General features: G+C 51.4%; 1 protein-coding gene across 7 annotated transcripts in view; it reads left to right on the top strand.

Annotated features, from left to right (window-relative positions):
* Positions 1 to 6,187: 6,187 nt before the first annotated feature.
* PAPLN (papilin, proteoglycan like sulfated glycoprotein) overlaps positions 6,188 to 19,321 on the top strand; it is a 36,925-nt gene continuing 23,791 nt past the window's right edge. Inside the window, exons 1-8 of one of the 7 annotated variants that reach the window (XM_019733368.2) lie at positions 6,190 to 6,323; positions 7,098 to 7,244; positions 8,635 to 8,694; positions 14,433 to 14,548; positions 15,428 to 15,488; positions 15,790 to 15,892; positions 18,027 to 18,157; positions 19,107 to 19,230. In XM_019733368.2, the coding sequence (XP_019588927.2) occupies positions 8,641 to 8,694; positions 14,433 to 14,548; positions 15,428 to 15,488; positions 15,790 to 15,892; positions 18,027 to 18,157; positions 19,107 to 19,230 (589 nt within the window). In that variant the 5' untranslated portion in view covers positions 6,190 to 6,323; positions 7,098 to 7,244; positions 8,635 to 8,640. Of the gene's footprint in view, positions 6,828 to 6,956; positions 7,064 to 7,097; positions 7,245 to 8,634; positions 8,695 to 14,432; positions 14,549 to 15,427; positions 15,489 to 15,789; positions 15,893 to 18,026; positions 18,158 to 19,106; positions 19,231 to 19,321 lie in introns of those variants that run through there. The other 6 variants (XM_019733366.2, XM_074327241.1, XM_074327240.1 and 3 more) reach the window with 6 other exon arrangements.

The raw sequence follows: 19,321 nt of genomic DNA, 5'->3' as shown, positions 1-19,321 counted from the left end.
CTTTCTATGTCTATGAATTTGACTACTCTAGGTATTTCGTATAAGTGGAATCACATATTATTTGTCTTTTTCTATCTGGCTTTTCACTTAGCATAATGCTCTCTAGGTTCATCCATGTTGTTGTATGTTTGTTTTAATACAAAAATAGCCACAACAGCGTCACAAACCATCACCCAAAAATATTTAACCTCCTCTCGGCATACACACACTCCCAGTCTTAAAGCTGATGTTCCCAGAAGCTGTGCCTTGTCTACTTGGTGTTGTTCTGTGTCCCCAAGAGGACTTATCCCAGACTGGAAGCATTCCTCCCCACGCTAGCCGACCAGTCCGGCCACGTCCCAGCTGGACTTCAGGGTCTGTGCTGAGTGGGGCCTGTGCTGGAGGCTCCTCCATGGGCCATGTGTATGTGCACCCTCCATCTCTCTGCTGCCCTCCTTTGTTCTCAGCCCCTGGGACTGTTGTATCTTGGAAATTTTCACTTTCAGTGCTTATTTTTATTTACATTCATCAACTGTCATCTTTTGAAAATGAAGAAACCTCCATGCATGAAGGTTAACTTGCCAGAGATGTCCCGGCCAGACTCCAACCCAGACTGGCCAACAGCGCAGGCTCCAGACGCCCCCCTCCCCCACGCCCACTGCCTCCCACACTCAGGCCCGCATGCACGGCCCCCACCATGATGGAATTTAGCAGGCCGCTGTCATCTGTGCGTTGTGTTAATGTTGCTAACGAGACTCCCATCTGCTCTGCGGTTCTGTTGTGCCAAATTTGTGCAGGTCTGCAGTCCCTTATTTGCAACTTAGAAATTCAAAGTTCTGAAAATTGAAAGGTTTCTCATAAGTTTGGGAGACGTGGCCTGCCTGAACTCTGTGAGGCTGTTGAGAGCTTCGACGTATCCTGTTTAGGTGAATATTTATGTTTTTCTGCAGAGCTGAGTGTGTGTGTGGTTTTTTGTTGTGCTTTTTGGTGGGTTTGTGTTGATTAAAGAGGACTTCCGGATGCTGCTGGGGGTGGTATATCATATACAAGTTAGTAACTTCTAAAATCTGAAGAAGTCTCCATTCTGGAGCACATTTGACCCTAAGAGTTTCTGATAAAGGATTGGGACCTAGATCTATGTAATAGGATTGTAGTTATATAAAAGCTGTGAAAATAAAGAGCTTCGACCTAGTTTTATGTCTGTATATCAGGTGGCATTACACTCTAAATACAGGGATCCAGGATAACACGTCCGAAAATTACTAAAGTTAGAAAAGCACTGCAAAAAAATGAAGTTAGTATTTCCCCCCTCGTTTAAGTTGAGATTTGGGAAGTCTGTTTCTGAATTGTGAGGCGCTGGTCCTCTGACTTTCTGGGTAATGTTTCCAGGCCTTTGGCACAAGGCAAAGACACCTCTCAGTTTCCAGGCTGAGAATCATCCAAATAGAGCAGAGGAGATGAGATGTGCCCTGGGAGTGTGGTGGAGGGAGACCAAGAGGGAAAGATTCACAGAGCCCCGGCTGCTGGCCTCTAGGGTCCCAATCCAGGACCCTCCCCAGAAGCCCATCAGGACAACAGCAACAGCAGGAGACACTGAGCCAGACGCACAGGGTCCGCAGCAGAACGAAGACTTACCCTCTCGGCAACAAGCAGTGGAGCCCCGCTGCTCAGCTGTAGGACACCAGGTTTGCTCTGGAGGCCAGGGCGCTCCCCTGAGCTGAGATGGACCCTTCAGGTCTGTGCTCTGCAGGCTGGCCCCACACCCACAAGGACTTCTGTGGTGGCTTAGGTCCCAAGCCCCTCTCCCACTCAGGGAGTGGTGGGTGGGCGAGGGTGGGCTCCTCACACCAGCTCCTTTAATGTCTCCAGGAGTTCAGGTGACCAGCTTCTCCAGAGAAGACTGTAGCCCAGATGCTTGCAGTGTGTGTGTGTGTGTGTGTGTGTGTTCTCATGTGGAAGGAAGGGGATCAGATCTCAGGCTGGAGCTGCTGGGTGGGGGCCAATCAGGACAGGTCTGGAAAGCCCCTTCCTCTCCTTTTTTGTTGCTGTTCTCCTGGCTCTGGTCCCCTGCCCCACAGCAGTGTCCTGTCCCAGCCCAAGTGTCTTCACAGGGCCTCACCCTCCTCCTGGTGCCCTTTCCCAGAGCCTGAATTGAAGGTAGGGCAGATGGGCTGGGTACGTATCAGGCCCAGTGTCACTGAGAGACATCCCAGGACCTGTGTTCTTTCTCTCTGGATGGCCTTCGTGTCTGCGGGAAGGTCGGGGAGCTATACTTCTGTCCCAGCTTTGAGAATAAACCTCCCTCCAGAGGCCCCGTGACTTATCTTAGCCACTTGCCAGACATACTGAGCATTGTACTTCCCACTCCCATGGTCGTACTTGATGTTTCAAGGTCCTGATTTATTTATGGCAGCAAGAGAGAGGAAAGAGGATTGGTGTGAGTTCTGGAAGCACTACATCTCAAGTTGAGGGGCAGACTGAAATTGAATGTTTTAACACTCTCCTCCCCCGCCCCTCCATCTTGACGTTGAATGACTCTATCAAGGGAAACGCATACCGTATTTCCCCGAAAATAAGACCTAGCTGGACAATCAGCTCTAATGCATCTTTTGGAGCAAAAATTAATATAAGACCCGGCCTTATTTTACTATAAGACCGGGTATAATATAATATAATATAATATAATATAATATAATATAATATAATATAATATATAATACAGCATCTTACATTAATTTTTGCTCCAAAAGACGCATTCGAGCTGATGGTCTGGCTAGGTCTTATTTTGGGGAAACACGGTCTATGTGTTGGAAGGTGGGGAGAAGGTAGAGTGATAAATGGAGAAATCCTTAAGTGTGAAGTGTTCCTTTTTCCTTTTGGATTCCTAGTGGGCTGTAGCATAGGTTCTGTGTCTTTTATAGTGGAAATATTTGAATAGTCAGGTTGTAAGGTTTGTTTTATTCTAAATTAACACACAACACTAGAATGCAATGCTGTGCTAACATCCCAAAAGCAGGATGGTCTGTGTGTCGGAGCCCAGGGCGTGGGGGAGCTGATGGTGCATCTCTTCCCAACTGTGTCCAGTGATATTACCTTTGTAGCTTGAACACAGCCATGGGGTACTTACACCATGGAAATTGATAAATGCTCCAAAGCAGCCCTTTTTCTCCTCCGGAGAGCTGGTCACCAAACATTTACCACCACTGGACAGGTCTCTCGCCAGCTTCTGGCACAGAGTAGGCACTCAGATATGCAAGGAACGAATAAGTGAGTGAACAACCACCACCAACAAACAAACAAACAAACAAAAACACCCAAAAAACGAAGGAGAGAAACAGCATTGTCTAAGTTCAGCTCAACAAATGTTGTGTGCTAGGTGCTGCAGGAAGAGCAGACACTTGTTTTCTGGGGTAGCCCAGCATCTGACCTTCCCATCTGGGGCAGCAGCCAACTCTCATTTCTCAGGTCCTGACATGCTCCTGTTGGGGTTGAAGTCTACAAGGAGCATGCAGGGCTTTCTCCGGGGGTGGCACAGGTCAGTGCTACCTAAAAGTGGTGGTGGCAGTAGTCTGGTGTCAACAGGATAGGTCCTAACCAGAACTACTCCTGGGTCATGAACTATGACATTGGCAGGGATTCCAGCCCATTTCTGTGCCTGATTCTCCAGCTTCCTGTCCATTCCAAAAGCTCCCGATGTTCTTCCTCTAAGCAACTTTTCTGTTTCAGTTAATGACCTTTTCTGTGGTTTGCAAGAACCCTATGTGTCAGGTCAGGTTAGACATACAGAGATCTATTGAGGAAAAAGCCGGGGAGGATAAATGGGAGGGAGTAGGAGCTGGGAGAGCCTTCAGCATGCGGTGCAGACCTGAGGTGTGGCAGCTGCTGCTGTCAATCAACCGTGCTTACCACATTATACTTTCTTGAGGGGCACCTTCAGGACCCCCACGAATATCTAGTACAGGGTACAATGATGAAAGAGATCCCTGCCCTTGCGAAGTTCACAATGTAGAGGAAGAAAAAGAGGCAAGTGTATCACCGCACTAGTTTGCGAGTACACAGAGGCTGGTGTAGGGAAGGCCTCCTCCAGGAGCCTGGAGGTTCTTGGGGTTTTGTCCTTTCCCTTCCTCTCCAGCTTTCCATCCAAACCCAACCTCACAAAGAGATCTGGCCACTTACTTCTTGGCCGTGCCCCTGGATCTGCAATCTGCAAAGCTGATCAAAATGTAGGGAATCCAGGATATGGGTAGGTGGAGGGAGCATGGGGCAGGGGGAACTAACTTTTATTGAGCACCTCGTAGGAGCTTTACAGAAGCCATTTACTTCCCTACTACGCCAGCCTCTGTGTGAGGCTCAGGTGAGCCAGCTGAGACTTGAGGAGGTGACATAACTTGCCCAAGTTTACACACAATGAGAGGCAGAGCAGATCCCCAGCCCAGGTCTGTCTGCCTCCCAAGGCTGTACTCCTGTCCCCCTGGGCTACCCCTGCCCCCAGGTGGAAGGGAGTCTCCTGCAGCCAGTGAGTGGCACAGGGCCAGTGCCGAGGGAAAGACTCAGTGAGTCTTACACTTTTCCTGGCATTTTCTTCCTAAGCCACAATTTTGTGTGTGTGTGTGTGCACACCAGTTGTGCACACCATTTTCTGGTGAACAATTATGTGCTGGGCATGTGCTCACAACATCCCTCTGAGGTAGCAGGATGTGAGGTTTGAAGAGGAGAAGTACTTGCCCAAGCCAGGAACTGCTGGAGCCCAGCTGGTGGGTCCAAGGCTGCCCCCTAACACTGTGTGAGGGTTCTGCCTCCCCAAACTCTGGGTCTTCTTTGCAGTTGGGTGGAGAGTAATTAAATCATGGGCCTGGGTGTCTAAGAAGTGATCATAGAGGAAAAACAGGAACGGATCAGAAAGGTGCCTCACCGCCCACCCACACCCCCAGTAGGAGAAGCAGCTTCCTCCCACTTTACAGGGGACCTTTGACCAAGCTCAGAAAATTCCTGGCTGATGGGGCCAGGGAGTAGGGCTTTTTGAATGGAAGAAACTATTTTCCTTTTCTAGAGAGGCTTTGGGTAATTCCACTCCCTTTTCTCTGCCAAGCTTTATCTTTGCCTAAGAATTCACACAAGTCCCCAGGGGCCCCTGCTACACAGCTGCTGCTTCTCTCTCCATTCATAGGTAAGAAATAGGCCAGATTTAAAATGCTTATGTTTTAATGAGCATTTTATCTGAGCGTCAATCAGTAATGGCCCAGGGAGATGACCTGCAGGCGTTAGGGGTCTGAAGAGGGGTTGAACTCACTAGTGACTTTTCTCTGCCCCATTGGAGGCCAAGGCAGAAATGACCAATGGCCAGGGTAGGTAAGGAGCTGAAGGCAGAAGAGGATGGGGTTAAAGGGACCTCCCACCTCCCACCTGCCCCAGGGCCAGTGCTATTTTTCTGGGGATGGGTGATTTCCAGTTCCAAAAAGAGATGGCAAGCAAGGTATGCCTTGTTTGGGAAAAAGAAGCCCAACTAGGAAAGGAAAGGAAATTTATCATATTTATTGAGCCTCTGCCTTGATCCCAACTAGGCAATGGGGGTGCAAGCTTTACCCTCAGGGAATAAAGCTTGAGTCAGGGAGACTCAGATTCCCACAGTGTGAAGCACCACAGAACTGCAGCAGACAGGGGGGGAGACTGAGGGAGCAGGGGGGCACCTACTCTGCCTGCCCTGATGTGAGGGAGACTTCTAGAGAAGGTGATGTCACCAGGGTCTTGAGGGATGAGTAGGAGTTTGCATGGTAGAGGGAGTTCTCCAGAGTGTATTCTAGGCAGTGGGAAAAGCCAGCGGGGGGTGGGGGGGGCGTGGGAAACAGCAACGTGTGTGGAGAAACTCAGCTGTGGCCTAAGGCTAGAATTCAGCATGGAAGACCAGCAGGGGCTAGACACAAAGATGTGTTGTTGTATGTAAGGTGAGTGAGGAGGTGGGAATGACACAGAACTGGAAGACTTGGGCACAGAGGAAATGGGACTGCAGAGATGACTAGTGCTAGCCCAAGAGAGGAAACACGTGGTGCCTGCAGAGTGAGGGACAAGCCAACGCTTGGCTCAGACCCAAGGGGCTAGAGGCCCTGTGCATCGCAGGTGGCCGTGGAGGACTCTCCACGGGGGCATGTCCTCCCACCGGGATTGGGGTGGCGGTCAGCAGCGGGGGCGGGGCGGGGAGGAAGCCAGCCAGCGCCGAGGAGAGAAAGTCCAACCTCCGCAGGCGTTCCGTGCAGCCAGGCCAACCTCCCGGGCTGGGGCTGGGGCTGGGGCGGGTACCAGCGAAGCGGCCCTGACAGCCCTGTGCGCCAGGTTGCTCCTGGAGACAGGTAGGAAGGCTGAGGGCCTGGAACCCGACGGCGAGGGAGGCTCAGCCCGCGGCCGCGGGAGGAATTTGCCCGCCTGTCCTCCGGGGAGAGCGGCGTCGAGGAAGTGGGGAGCACCCCGCCCCCGACTCTGTCCGCCGAGGCGGGCGCAGCGCTGGGCCACCGCTCAGCGCCGCGTGCACTAGGGCCGGGGTGGAGGTGGCCGGCAGAAAGGAGCCTCCGGAGCCGCGTACTGGGCAGACCCGCACAACCCCGCCTCCCGCCTCCTCCGACCTTCCCCTCCTCGGACGCCATTCCCGGCGCGCCGCCCAGGCGCGGGACCCCGAGACGGAGAGCGCCCCATCCCGGAGGTGACGCTGGGCCTGGGGCCAGGATTACCAGAGCCCCGGATCCTCCGTCGGGGCTCACACCTGCCCGGCCAGCCCCGCGCCTCCCGTCGGAGGCGGCACCTTGCGGCCTTTGGGGGCTACACCGGACGCGGTTCCCGGGCGGATGGTGTGGCGCAGGGCAAGTGCCCGGGGTGGTGGCCCGGGACGCTGGGACGCCTCCTCTGCGCTGGCGGACACGGGCGAGATCCTTGCGTGGGGGACAGACGGACGGAGCGGGGCGTCGCTTCCCGCGTCCGCTGGGGACCAGGGAGCGAGGGTGTGCGGGGATCCTAGGCGCGAGCCACGGGGGTGTGCGGGGACCGTAGGCTCGAGGCCCGGGCAAGCCCCCAGGAGGAGGCGTCCCTATCAGCAATTGTAAGTAGAGTTCTTTCCTCCGGTCCTTACTTAGGTCTGTTGCTTAGTTCTGCTCACCCCACCCTAAAGGCAGCCAGTCTCTCCTTTAGAGAAGCATCGTCTGTCGCTCATCTTCGTCTTAGCCCTAGAATGGGGCTCCCACAGTAACGCCTCCTCCCCTCCCGCGCTGCTGTAATTACAGGTGCGGGCGCGGGAGGGGGGAGGGGGAGGGGGAGGAAGCCACTAGCCCCCAGAACCTCCGATTTGACTGTGAAAAGAATAACTAACCGAATCACTGTTGGTGCTAAATTAACGGAGCGTGCACGCCATTAAATGTGCCAGGTTAAATTTTGTTGAGCTTGGCTTATGTTTGCTGTTTTATCCTTGTCAAATGAAGTCATTGTATGCTTAAAAAAATTAGAGAGAACAATGGTAGAATTACAGATTTTAAAATTTAAGCATACAAGTCAGTACTTGTGTGATGTTTTGTACTGAACGGGGCACATTGCTCATGTCATTCTCCAGGACAGTGACATGTACACACACGCACACATGGTGCATACAATGCACAGACGGAACACACACCAGACGGCATCCAGGATACACATCGCACGCACACACGTTATGTGTATGCACACACCAAGGCACTCAGTACACACACACACACACACACACACACACACACTGCATTGTACATGTGCACACACTGTACACACACACTGCTTAAGGAGCCTGCTGTGGAGCTTCCCCAGTACAAAGAAATACTGGTTTGTTTTTATAGTAGGATACAATTAACATTTTAAAAATTTTAAGTTGAGTTTTGATAGTGTCTTCAGAGACTTAAAAAAAAAATCTATCTTTATTAACGAGTTTTTAAACAATTGGTGTAATGGCTTTTTAAAAAGGAATCTTACTGAGTTAAAACAATGGGTCTATTTGCTTTAATTCTGAACTCCCTGTCTTTCAATAACGAGGAAGTATTATTATTGGTTTTTTTACGAGGAAGTATTTTCAATCGCCCTCTTTTTTGCTCTCTGAAACCCTGAAAGGAGTTACTCTTGAACTTTTCTTTTTAATGTGAAATCTGTCAGTAATGCTTTTCTGCTTTTTTTCCCCCCATTGTTGGGGAATATTGGGGAACAGTGTGTTTCTCCAGGGCCCCTGACTCCAAGTCATTGTCCTTCAATCTAGTTGTGGAGGATGCAACTCAGCTCCAAGTCCAGTTGCCCTTTCCAATCTAGTTGCAGGGGGCACAGCCCACCATCCCATGTGGGAATCGAACCAGCAACCTTGTTGTTAAGAGGTCCCACTCTAACCAACTGAGCCATCCAGCTGCCCAACTCTTGAACTTTTTGAAGCCAGTTGTAGATGGGCCTTTTCTCCCTCCCTTATGTGGGTGGCGTGACTGGTACTCTGCTGTGCCTCACGGTGCTTCCTCCTGTCCCTCTGTTCTTCTGTGGATCTCCCGGTCACCTGTGGGTAGCAGGGAGGGACACGCCCCCACCCGCCCTCAAGACTGGGGACTGAGCCCGAGGTTGTGGTAGGGCTATGCCTGTTTGGCCCCACCACTCCAACCCTGGCCTCTCCCGCAGGCCGAGATGCAGCTGCTCCTGCTTGTGTCCCTGCTGCTGGCCCTGGCGCCCGGGTCCTCGGTGAGTGCAGCCCTGCCGGGCCCAGGACGACCTTGCTGGGGAGGTGGGCGCAAGGGTCTCAGTAGGGACGACACCTGGGCCTTAGGACCAGGGAGGAAACGCCCAGTGCCTGTTGGAGACCCTGGCGGTGTTGACAGCCCTAGGAGAGAGAGGACCCCCGGAAGATGGGGTGGAAGGAGGCAGGGCCTCAGCTGAGCCCCTTCAAAAAGAGGTGGGACCTTGAAGCCATCTGGCGGAGGTGCCCAGAGCTGCCTGCCTGGCTGCGGGGGTTGTAGTTTGCAGGACCTTCCTAGCGCCCTCCCCATTCAGAGGGTGCTGGGTGCACGTTTTGCTGGAGTGGACTTCCAAGGTAGAAGGAAGGGTAATACTGGCATCAGACAAGGTGCACCCTGACGCCTGCCACCTGCCGGGAACCAAACTCCCCTGGCGCCAGCCATTCCCCGGCCCACCTTGGAGTGAGCCTCTGGAGCAGGTCTATCATAGAACCTTCTGAACTAGAACCTTCTGAGAATGATGGAAATGTTCTGTATCTGTGCTGTCCAGTAAGAGAGCCGCTGTGTTCATGTGACTATTGAGCACATGAAATGTGGCTAGTGCCACTGAGGAACTGAATTTTTTATTAGATTTCATTCTTTTTTTAAAAGATTTTATTGGGGAACAGTGTGTTTCTCCAGGGCCCGTCAGCAACAAGTCGTTGTTCTTCAATCTGGTTGTGGAGGGCGCAGCTCAGCTCCAAGTCCAAGTCCAGTCGCTATTTTCATAGTTGTGAGGGCACAGCCCACCCCCACCATCCCATGCGGGAATTGAACTGGCAACCTTGTTGTTAAGACCTCACACTCTAACCAACTGAGCCATCTGGCCGCCCCTCTGGAAGCTCAGTGGCAGCTCATTGTCTTCAATCTAGTTGTGGAGGGCACAGCTCACTGGCCCAGGTGGGAATCGAACCAGCAACCCTGTTGTTCAGAGCTCGCCCTCTAACCAACAGAGCCATCTGGCTGTCCCTATTTGATTTCATTTTAATTTAAATAGCCACATGTGGCTAGTGGCTGTGGCATTAGTGCAAATTTAGAAAGTGGACACAGAAGTCAACTGGTGATCAGAGTAGCCGTTTCATTAACAGGAGCCCAAAGGACAGGGCTCCCTGGACAGCACACAAAGGTCCTGAGGAGATAGAGGGAATCTTCTAGACTGCAAGACCCATGTTTGGCCCGGGGGGGTGGAGGGCAGGATCTGCAGAGCTGGGCTTGGTCCTGGAAGCAGCTCCTGCCAAGTCCTCCTGGCAGGATGGTAGGTGCAGAGGCATCCGCTGGAGAGCTCTTCACAAAGGAGACCCACGGCCTTGACCAGACCTGTGAGGCAGGCAGGTGAGAGAGAAAGGACCACAACTGTTTGCTGCCTTGAGGAGGGCTGAGGAAATGCCGCCTCTGTAGAAATGTGAGTTGAGGATGAGAAGGGCTGCAGGGGCAGGCAGGATGGACAACAGCGGTGGGCAGCGGACACTCCTCCAAAGCCCGACAGATCTAGCAGGGGCTGCAATCAGAGTGGTGAGTGGGCTAGAGTCCTCCTTCCTCATGTCCTTTCCACCACCTGCCAGCTTCCCACAGTCTCCTCTGCCACCCCATGGTCCTTGCTCCCTAAATGCCACATCTGAGGTCCTTGATGCAGGCTTCCTCCTGTTGCATGAAGTCCGCACCTCAGGTGGAGAGGCCACAGTGCTAGTGTCAGGATGAAACCCAGAGGTACCCCCTAACAGCTGCGTGACCAGGCCATAGATTCCTTTAATTTGGGGGTAATAGTTCCCACCCACAGGTTGCCGTGCAGATGAAGTGAGTCAAGGTCCACAAAGTGCCCTGGGTCCTAGTGGCTGCTTTTTCACTTAGAAACACCAAGTAGCCTTCTCCCGCCTGCTGGGCTGATAACTCTCCTGCCCCCTCCTCCACTGTTTGGGGGAGGGTGTGGCCCATGCTCACAGCTCAGCTGCCTCAGTTTCTGGTTCTAGCTGGGGCAGGATCCACATAAGTTACCTGAGCACTTCTGGGCGGTTCTAGTGCTGACAGGTCAGCTTGAACAGTGTGAGAAGAGGATTAGGGAGAGTAAAGCAGAGATGCAGCTTTACTGCCCCCAAACCCAAGCCTGTCAGGGATACTTCCTAAGGCGATGGATTTCCAGTCCCCCCTCCTTTACCCGCACACACCCTCTCATACACTCACACCTATGCACCTCGGGCAGCTGACCCCTCTGGAATAGCACAGCAGGAAAGGGGTCTCCTGAGTAGCCCCAGGTGGGAGTTGCAGGAGGAGTGGGTGGGGTGCTGAGAGCAGCAGGAGGCAGGTGAGGACAGGCCAGGGTGAGGGCAGACTGGATCAGCTCATTCTGGCTTCACACCATCAGTTTGTGGTTTGGGTAATTATAGGGAAACAAAATGTGCCTGTGCCACTCGTGGCTGAAAGTGCTTTTCTTCCTTCAGACAGTGTGGAGTAGTAGACAAGGCATGTGTGGGGACAGAGTCCCAGAAAGCAGTTTCCAGGCTCTCGGCCTCACATAGAAAGGTGCTGGGTCAGGTAGTAAATGGCCATCAACTGTGATTGGATGGCCATCAGCTATGGCTAGTTGGCCATCAGCTGTAACCAGTGAGCCATTGGCCACTAATATAACTGCTGTGGCTATGCTAGCGGAAAATGGGGGCTAGCAAGAAGATGGTGGCTGAGCTAGCAAGCACGGATTGCAGTTAGGACTGCGGGTTGCGGACAGTGTGGCTCCTGCTTCCTGTGTCTCCAACCCAGCTGCCAGCAAGACTATAGTGGTCTGACTCCCCTACCTATGGCTCTGTGGGTGTTCCTTTTTGGCCTCACCATATCCTGTGTTCTTGTGTGGGGGAGCGGGACCAGAGACCCGGCCTGTCACCCTGCACGACAGCATGGTTCTAGGATCTGGCAGGCTAGGTCCCTCAATCCAGCCTGCTGCTAGCCCTGGGCAAGTGGATGCCTCCCTCACAGGTGCTGGGCATCTGAGGCAAGTGGATGTTGGTAAGGCCCGGTACTTAGCAGGCCCTGTGTCCAGGCCAGTCCTCCCCCCACCCCAACCTGGCTGCCACAAGGTGGCTGGGTGGCAGGGGTGCCCCTTGTTGCCTCATCCACACCAATAAGCCCAGGCCTGCCCCAGGGAAGGGTGGATTGAAGAAGCTCCGTGGCTGAGCTTGAGGCCTGACATTCAGACAGGCGTTGGTCAGAAGATAATCAGTAACCAGACCAAGGCCGGCAGGATGAGAAAGCAGCATTCCCTGTGGGCCGCTTCCAGAATTCTTATACTGTGGTGACGAGGCTGGGGGGTGGGGCGGGGTGCTGGTGGTCCCTGGAAAGTCACCTTCCACCCCCAGCACTCAATATCTTCCACTACAAAATAGGATCTTGATCAAGTAAATTTCATTTTAAATTTCATTTGAGAACACTTTGATATTCTGGGTCACTGGTTTTCAAAAGCTTGTCGATTTTGTCCCAGTTAGAACTGAAGAAAAAAATGATTTGAAGACTGAAAGCTAAGACCTTTGGCCTGGCCGGTGCTTCCTTCTTGCTTTTGTGTGTGGGTCAGCAAATGCAGTGATTTGTTCTGATTCAGGGTTCTGGGTCTGTTATACAGCAAGGATAATTAGGTGTTTGGCATCGGTGGGTTAGGGCTGAGCTGTGTGTGATCTGCGGGTCCCCACCCTGTCCCCACCTGAGACCCTGTGAAGTTGCTGGAGGCTCATAGTGGGAGGAAGAGCTTGCTTTCTCACATTAGGATTTGAGTTCTTTGTCTGGAAAATGGGAGTGATTTTTTTTCCCCTTAGAGATTCTTATGTGGTGATGCCCTAAAAATAAAGTCCCCTTCCAGCAAATAGGACATACTTCCAGTACGCCTTCTGCCTCCTGGCCAAACAGTGAAGTCAAATCTAACACCTGCCCAGCTCCTTAGGACTCATCTGTGTCTCACTTCGCTGCCCCAATGGGGTAGGTGGGAGTGTCATGCGGGGGACCCTGCTCGCTGCGCCATTTGTCATGCAGGGAGGCCTGCGGGGTCTCTGCTCCCACTCCCCACACAAGAACGCAGGATATGGTGAGGCCAAAAAGGAACACCCACGGAGCCATAGGTAGGGGAGTCATACCACTATATTCTCTCTGGCGGCACTATACTCTCACTGGAGGCTGGATCCACACTGTCCGCAAACCTCCATCCACACTTGCCAGCCCAGCCGCCATCTTCTTGCTAGCCCCCATTCTTTCTCTCTTCTCCTTAGCGTAGCCACAGCAGTTATATTAGTGGCCAATGGCTCACTGGTTACAGCTGACGGCCAACTAGCCACAGCTGATGGCCATGCAATCACAGTTGGCCATTTACTACCTGAGCCAGCACCTGTCTATGTGAGGCCGAGAGCCTGGAAACTACTTTCTGGGGCTCTGCCCCCACAGGGAGCAAAGGCCTGGGGTGAAGCTGTTGTGTCCAGTTGTTCTTATGTGGCTACCTCTCTGCTTCACTTTTCTTACCCATGCACTGGGGTAATAATACCCACCCACACGTTGCCATGCAGACGAAATAGTCATGGTTAACAAAATGCCCTGGGTCCTATTAGGTGCTTCCTGCCTTAGAAACACCTGAGTAGCCTTTCCCCATCTCTCCAGCAATGTATGAGCCCAGATGTCAGGGTCTGAGGATTAAATGAGCAAACGTGTGTAGCATGTGGATTTTTGATGTCAGCTACAGGGTGCTAGGTCTTTATGGTGGAAAACTGTATCCATTAGGATTATATTCCCATTATGGAGTCCCAAATAACAGTCCTTCAACAAGAGAAACTTGATCCTTCTCTCACTTACACACCCAGAGGTCAGAAGTCTGGGAATGTTCGGTGACACAAAGTCCTCTAGGCTCCTTCTATCTTTGTGTCACTGTCTGAAGCCTATATTCCTAAATTACCTCATAGTCTAGAAGACTATTCCAACACCAGCCATCACATCTACTTTCCAACCAACAGCAGTACAGGAGGAAGAAGAAAAAGGACAAATGCACATGCAAGCTACATCTTAGGAGATTACTGGCGTTGGCAGGAAGAAACCACAACCTTCTCTCACATACCACCGTCACCACCACCAACACACACACAAAGGATTAGATTAACTTCTTATTTTAATAGGCTAGAGCTACAGGAACTTCCTGAAGTGAGGTCACCACACAGGGCAGAAGCAGGTGCAACAAGGTTTGGTGTGTCTTTTCCCCTGTACACCCTGGTGAAGCATGGCGCTGCCTGCGGGTGACACTCCCAGCCTACCTGAGAACCCGCCCTGTTCTTCCTGCCTTTTTATATATTCCTCCTGGAAGGGCCTGCTCTGCTGTCCCAGGGACTCTCATGCAAGGGAATGTTTACAGATATATGTTTACAGCATCATCAGGGCGCAATTCTCTGTGCCAGCTTGGCGGTTTCCCCACCGTGCCTGGCAAAGAGCAGGAGCTGGCTACTTTGACAGGTGCGAAGGCCTGGCTCTCAGGTCCTTCTGGGGAAAGCTGGCTAATTCTGCAAGTGAATATGTTTGGGGTGTCTAGCAGGGGTTGTCAACTCCTGCAGGGCTGGCTGTAGGAGAGAGAACGCCAGACTCCCTGAATGGGCAGGGGAGTGTTATTTTTAGGCAGGGGGCTTGGGTGAGCTTCTGAGCGCCCTTGTGGTGGCTCCGAGTGTTAACTCAAGTTGCTGAGTGTGTCTTTTCCTCCAGGCTCCCAAGGTGAGGCGGCAGAGTGACACCTGGGGCCCCTGGGGTGACTGGAGCCCATGTAGCAGGACCTGTGGAGGAGGCATCAGCTTCCAGGAGCGCCGCTGCTACTCGCAGAGGTAGGGGAGGGGAGGCTGTGCCCGCTGGTTAAAAGAGCGTGGGCACAGGGACTTGGCTGGGTCCTGGGCCAGCGCTGGGTCACACAGGCAGAACCACCACCCTGTAGATTTGTTCTGGGAGCAGAATGGATGGAGAATTTGCAATTAGGTCACTTCCCATGTACTTACACTCTGATTTCAATAATCAACCTTATGTCCGAGGATCTGGAGCCAAGCCTGCTTCATCCACCCCTGAGTCTCTAGCTCCTAACTCAGTGTGGGCATAGGGCAGGGGCAGTGAATTCCTGTTGAATTAATAATCATCAACAATGCTAAGTTGTGCAGTTTCTCTACCTTCAGCCACTTTGTCAAATATAGGTGTTTCCCACTTCAAGTGATTTAAGACCTCCTACTACGTGCCCTACATTCTGAGAGGTGCCATAGAGGGGTGGGCACCAAAGAAAGGGTGATGACCCCTTGACTGTCGGTGGGTTTAAATCACTGTTCCTGTGAGCCTGTGTGACGAAGGGAAAGAGGTGTGCTATTATTCTAAGTGCCTTGTCGCCATTCACTCCTTAAATGGCAGAGTAGCTTTATCAAGTGGGTATATGTTATATTTTATTTTATCTCCAAGGGCAGAATTTGGGGCTTCTCTGGAACTTTGCCTTCAGAGGCCGAGTGGCCCAGAGTTAGACTCCAGGATAGTTGGGCTTCTGAGTCTCCTTCTAAGTACAGACATGAGGCTCACTGCCCCTCCCTAAAGGGATTTATGGGTGCAGGCACCTCCATCCCTCACCCAGGAGTCCCACAGAGGCTGAGGGGCCTGTGGGAGAGGCCCAGGAGTGGGCCAGGGGTGTTGGGTCAAAGGGGTTGGGGCTTCCTGGTCCTCTTGTCCTGCAGGAGAGATGGGGGCTCCAGCTGTGTGGGCCCCGCCCGGAATCACCGCACTTGCCACACTGAGGTAAAGCTGCCTTTCCAGATTCCCTACCAGGCTGACATCTAAGCCCTGGGGGGCCCTCCTGTCAGTGCTGGGAACCCCCTTCCACACCTCTCACCAAAGTGACAAAAATGACAGCTTCGACAGCTTCCCCTCCAGCCGCCCAAAGCCCCTGGCCCCTGGAGGGTTACCCTGGGGGCCATTCCACCTCCCTGACGCCTCACAGAGGTGGGGGGACAGGACCTGACCTCCCCGGGACCAATGGGGTGGGCAGACCCCAGGGGTAGCCTCACTTCCCCCTCCTTGCCCCCTCCACCCCCGGCAGAGCTGCCCTGATGGTGCCCGCGACTTCCGGGCAGAGCAGTGCTCGGAGTTCGATGACCACGAGTTCCAGGGCCGGCGGTACAAGTGGCTGCCCTACTACGGGGGTAAGGACTGGTGGCCTCCAAAGCGGGGGTTCCTGCTGCCCCACCCTGCCTTTTCCTGTGCTGGCCCCCATCTTTTCGGAATCTCTTTTATACGTAGACTTTTCATTTCACAATTCTCATTACCATATTATACACACTTTGTCAACAACGTTTAAAAAAACCAGGAGTACTCTTAGCATGTGCCCATCAAAACACAACAGTGGTGACCGTCTTGGGTCTTTCCATCCATGTTTCCCTCCGTGTACGTACGTGTCTGTGGAATGCCATTCTGAGCCGTTTTTGGCCTGCTCCGTGGAGCATTGCTAGTGCTGCGTGGAGGCCGTGGAGAGGAGGGGATGCTGGGTTTGGGCTGCAGGGGCTCGGTTTGGCAAGAGCCTGTGTACTCAGGGTCTGTGGGGCTAGAGGGTGGGCGCTGCGTAACTTTGAGGAGGGTGTATGTTGTTAATTTTTGGAGCCGTACAGTTCAAGAAAAAAAAGAAAAAAAACAAAACACTAATGTGTATGTAATTAAAACATTTTAAATGAGTCAAGATACCCTAGGATAACTTTTCTGAGTATTAGTTTTTCACTGCTCACTGCAAATGACTCATGGAAACCTGTGGCACTCTGGATTCCAAGATATTGAACATTTATATCCTGTGTGTGCTGTGGGTGGGGGGAGGGGAGCCTTGGCTAAAGGGGGTGGCCCCAGTGGGGGCCATTGGCATTCATTGCTCCTCCTGGATCCTGAGGTGAGCATCTGTTGAAAATAATTTAAATATATCTGTATTATAGAAAAATTGGAACACAGAGGAAAGGTTAAAAAGCTCGTTGAAGGATGCCTTCTTTGTTGTGGAGGTGATTACATCCTATTAGCACTTTTAGGCTGTTGAAACAATGTGTATATAGTATTAGATAAATATAAAAATTAAAACAAGAAAAAAAAGACAAAATTTAAACAAAACAATGGGATCACTGCTAGCATTTCATTCGAGCCCTTTTCACATTATTTTCTCTATATAGTTACATATCTGTAATTATGGCATAGTATCATTTTGCATTCTGTTATTAAGATAAATATTGTATTTATCTTATAATACATTATTGTATAGACTTCATAATTTAAAAAAATTTTATTTATCGGGGTGACATTGATTAGTAAAAATATATAGGTTTCAAGTGTACAATTCTATAATACATCATCTTTATATTGCATTGTGTGTTCACCTCCCAGAGTCAGTTCTCCTTCCATCACTATATATTTGACCTCCTTTGCCCTCTTCTACACGCCGCCCACACACACACTTTGGTAACCACTAAACTGTTGTCTAAGTTTTTGTTCGTTTATTGCTTTTAGTTTTATAACCTACATATGAGTGAAATCACATGGTTCTCGACATTTTCTGACTTATTTCACTTAGCATGATAATCTCAAGATCCATCCATGCTATCGCAAATGGCAATCTTTCATCTTACGTCTGAGTAATATTCCGTTGTAACATTCCATATATGTACCACATCTTTGTCCAATTTTCTATCGAAGGACATTTCACTTGTTTCCATGTCTTGGCCACCATAAATAATACTGCAATGAACATAGGGGTACATATATCTTTACAGATAAATGTTTTCGGATTTTTTTGGGTAGATACCCAGAAGAGGGATTGCTGTGTCATATGATAATTCTATTCTTAATATTTTGAGGAACCTCCGTACTATTTTTCATAATGGTTGTTCCAATTTACATTCCCACCAGCAGTGTATGAGGGTTCCTTTTTCTAGTCTTCATAATTTTTAACAGCATTGTCAACATGTATAACCTTCTATTGGTGGGTAACAATTTTCTCAAAGAGCTGCTGATTATTAATACTTGGACTTGTAAATAACACTGACACAGACCTCTTTAGGTGTCTGGCTTTTCCCTTATTCTGCAATTTTTCTTTGACTTGATCTCCAGAGATGCAGCAGTTTTGTGGAGAATGACCCCTTTCTCTCGGATAGAGATGAAACTCTGAGCCACTTGGGGGGGGGGGGCTGCTGCTAAGGTTTCCTCTCCCCCCATGTGTGTGCTTCTGGCTCTGCCCCCGCTCCCCTGTGTCTAGGACAGGCTTTGAACCTCACTGGGATCTCAGGTTTCCTCTCTTCCCTTCCCCAGCTCCAAACAAGTGTGAGCTGACCTGCATCCCCAAGGGGGAGAGCTTCTACTACAAGCACAGGGAGGCCGTGGTAGACGGGACGCCCTGCGAGCCTGGCAAACGGGACGTCTGTGTGGAGGGCAGCTGCCGGGTGAGTTGTGCCTCCCCAGACCCCCACCTTGGAGCTGGCATGGGGCTTATTGCAGGATGTTTCCCTGCCCTGCACCAGCAGGGCCAGTGGCCCTCATGAGCTTGATGTCTTCCCAAGACAAACTTCCAAGGTGCCTTGCATTGCAGATGCCCTAGGACCCTCTTACCTTTACCCTTTGAAAAGGAGCCTCACAGTAAGAGCACCTCTGTGGGTGGCAAGTTACAGAAACCCAACTAAAACTGACTTAAGAAAAAAACAAAAACATCGAAGGATGGGCCTACTGGTTGCAGGTGTCTGAATGATGCTGCTGGAAATCTCTCTCTCCTTGCCTTTTGGCTTTCCTCTCCTGTGGCTCAGTGTTAGGATCAGGCAGCTTCTTCCTGTGAGGTGTGAAGATGGTCACCAGCAGCTCCAGGCTTCTGCTGTCCCAGCCTGGCAGCTCCCTAGGGAAGGGTGCCCCATTCCCAGGAGTTTCAGTGACCTGGGGTTACTTCTGATTTGTCTTGGCTTGGGACTCCCCTCAACCACTCTCTTGAGCGAGGTGTACAGCCTACAGATTTGCCCCAACCCACTGCTGGGGAGCTCTATCCAAACACTGTGGGAGAGAGGTGGCCTCCAAAGGAAAATGAGGTGGCATTCCCAGAGAAGGGGAGATGGGTGCTGAGCGGGCAAAAGAGGTGGCTTGTCAGCCATGGGCCAGATCCAAATTTACTCAGACCTCGATAGTTCTGATTCATCTGAGACTTTTTTCAAATTGTTGCAAATCTCCAAAAGATTTTCTAATATATTTATTTTTTAAAATGTATGTATATGTGGACTTTTGAAGTTTAAACCTATGTTGTTCAAGGGTCAGCTGTAGTTCCTGCTCCTCCCTGAGCTGGCCAGGCAACCAGGGTTAGAATTCTGGTGTGTCCGTAACTCCGATCTCTCCCTCGTCTCTGCCTGGCAGGTTGTCGGCTGTGACCACAATCTAGATTCATCAAAGCAGGAAGACAAGTGTCTGCAGTGTGGGGGTGATGGCACAACCTGCTACCCTGTCACAGGAACCTTTGATGCCAGGGACCTCAGCAGAGGTGGGGTCTGTAGGCAGCTGAGACAATGGGCTGTTGCCTGTCCCTTCCTGGCCTGTCTCCTGCTCTGGCTGTCACCCTCATGGCACTGAGA

The sequence above is a fragment of the Rhinolophus sinicus genome, linkage group LG03 (assembly GCF_036562045.2).
Source record: "Rhinolophus sinicus isolate RSC01 linkage group LG03, ASM3656204v1, whole genome shotgun sequence".
In the NCBI taxonomy this organism is placed as follows: domain Eukaryota; kingdom Metazoa; phylum Chordata; class Mammalia; order Chiroptera; family Rhinolophidae; genus Rhinolophus; species Rhinolophus sinicus.
Note: the sequence above shows the minus strand (reverse complement) of the source record. Positions and strands in the feature narration are given on the sequence as shown.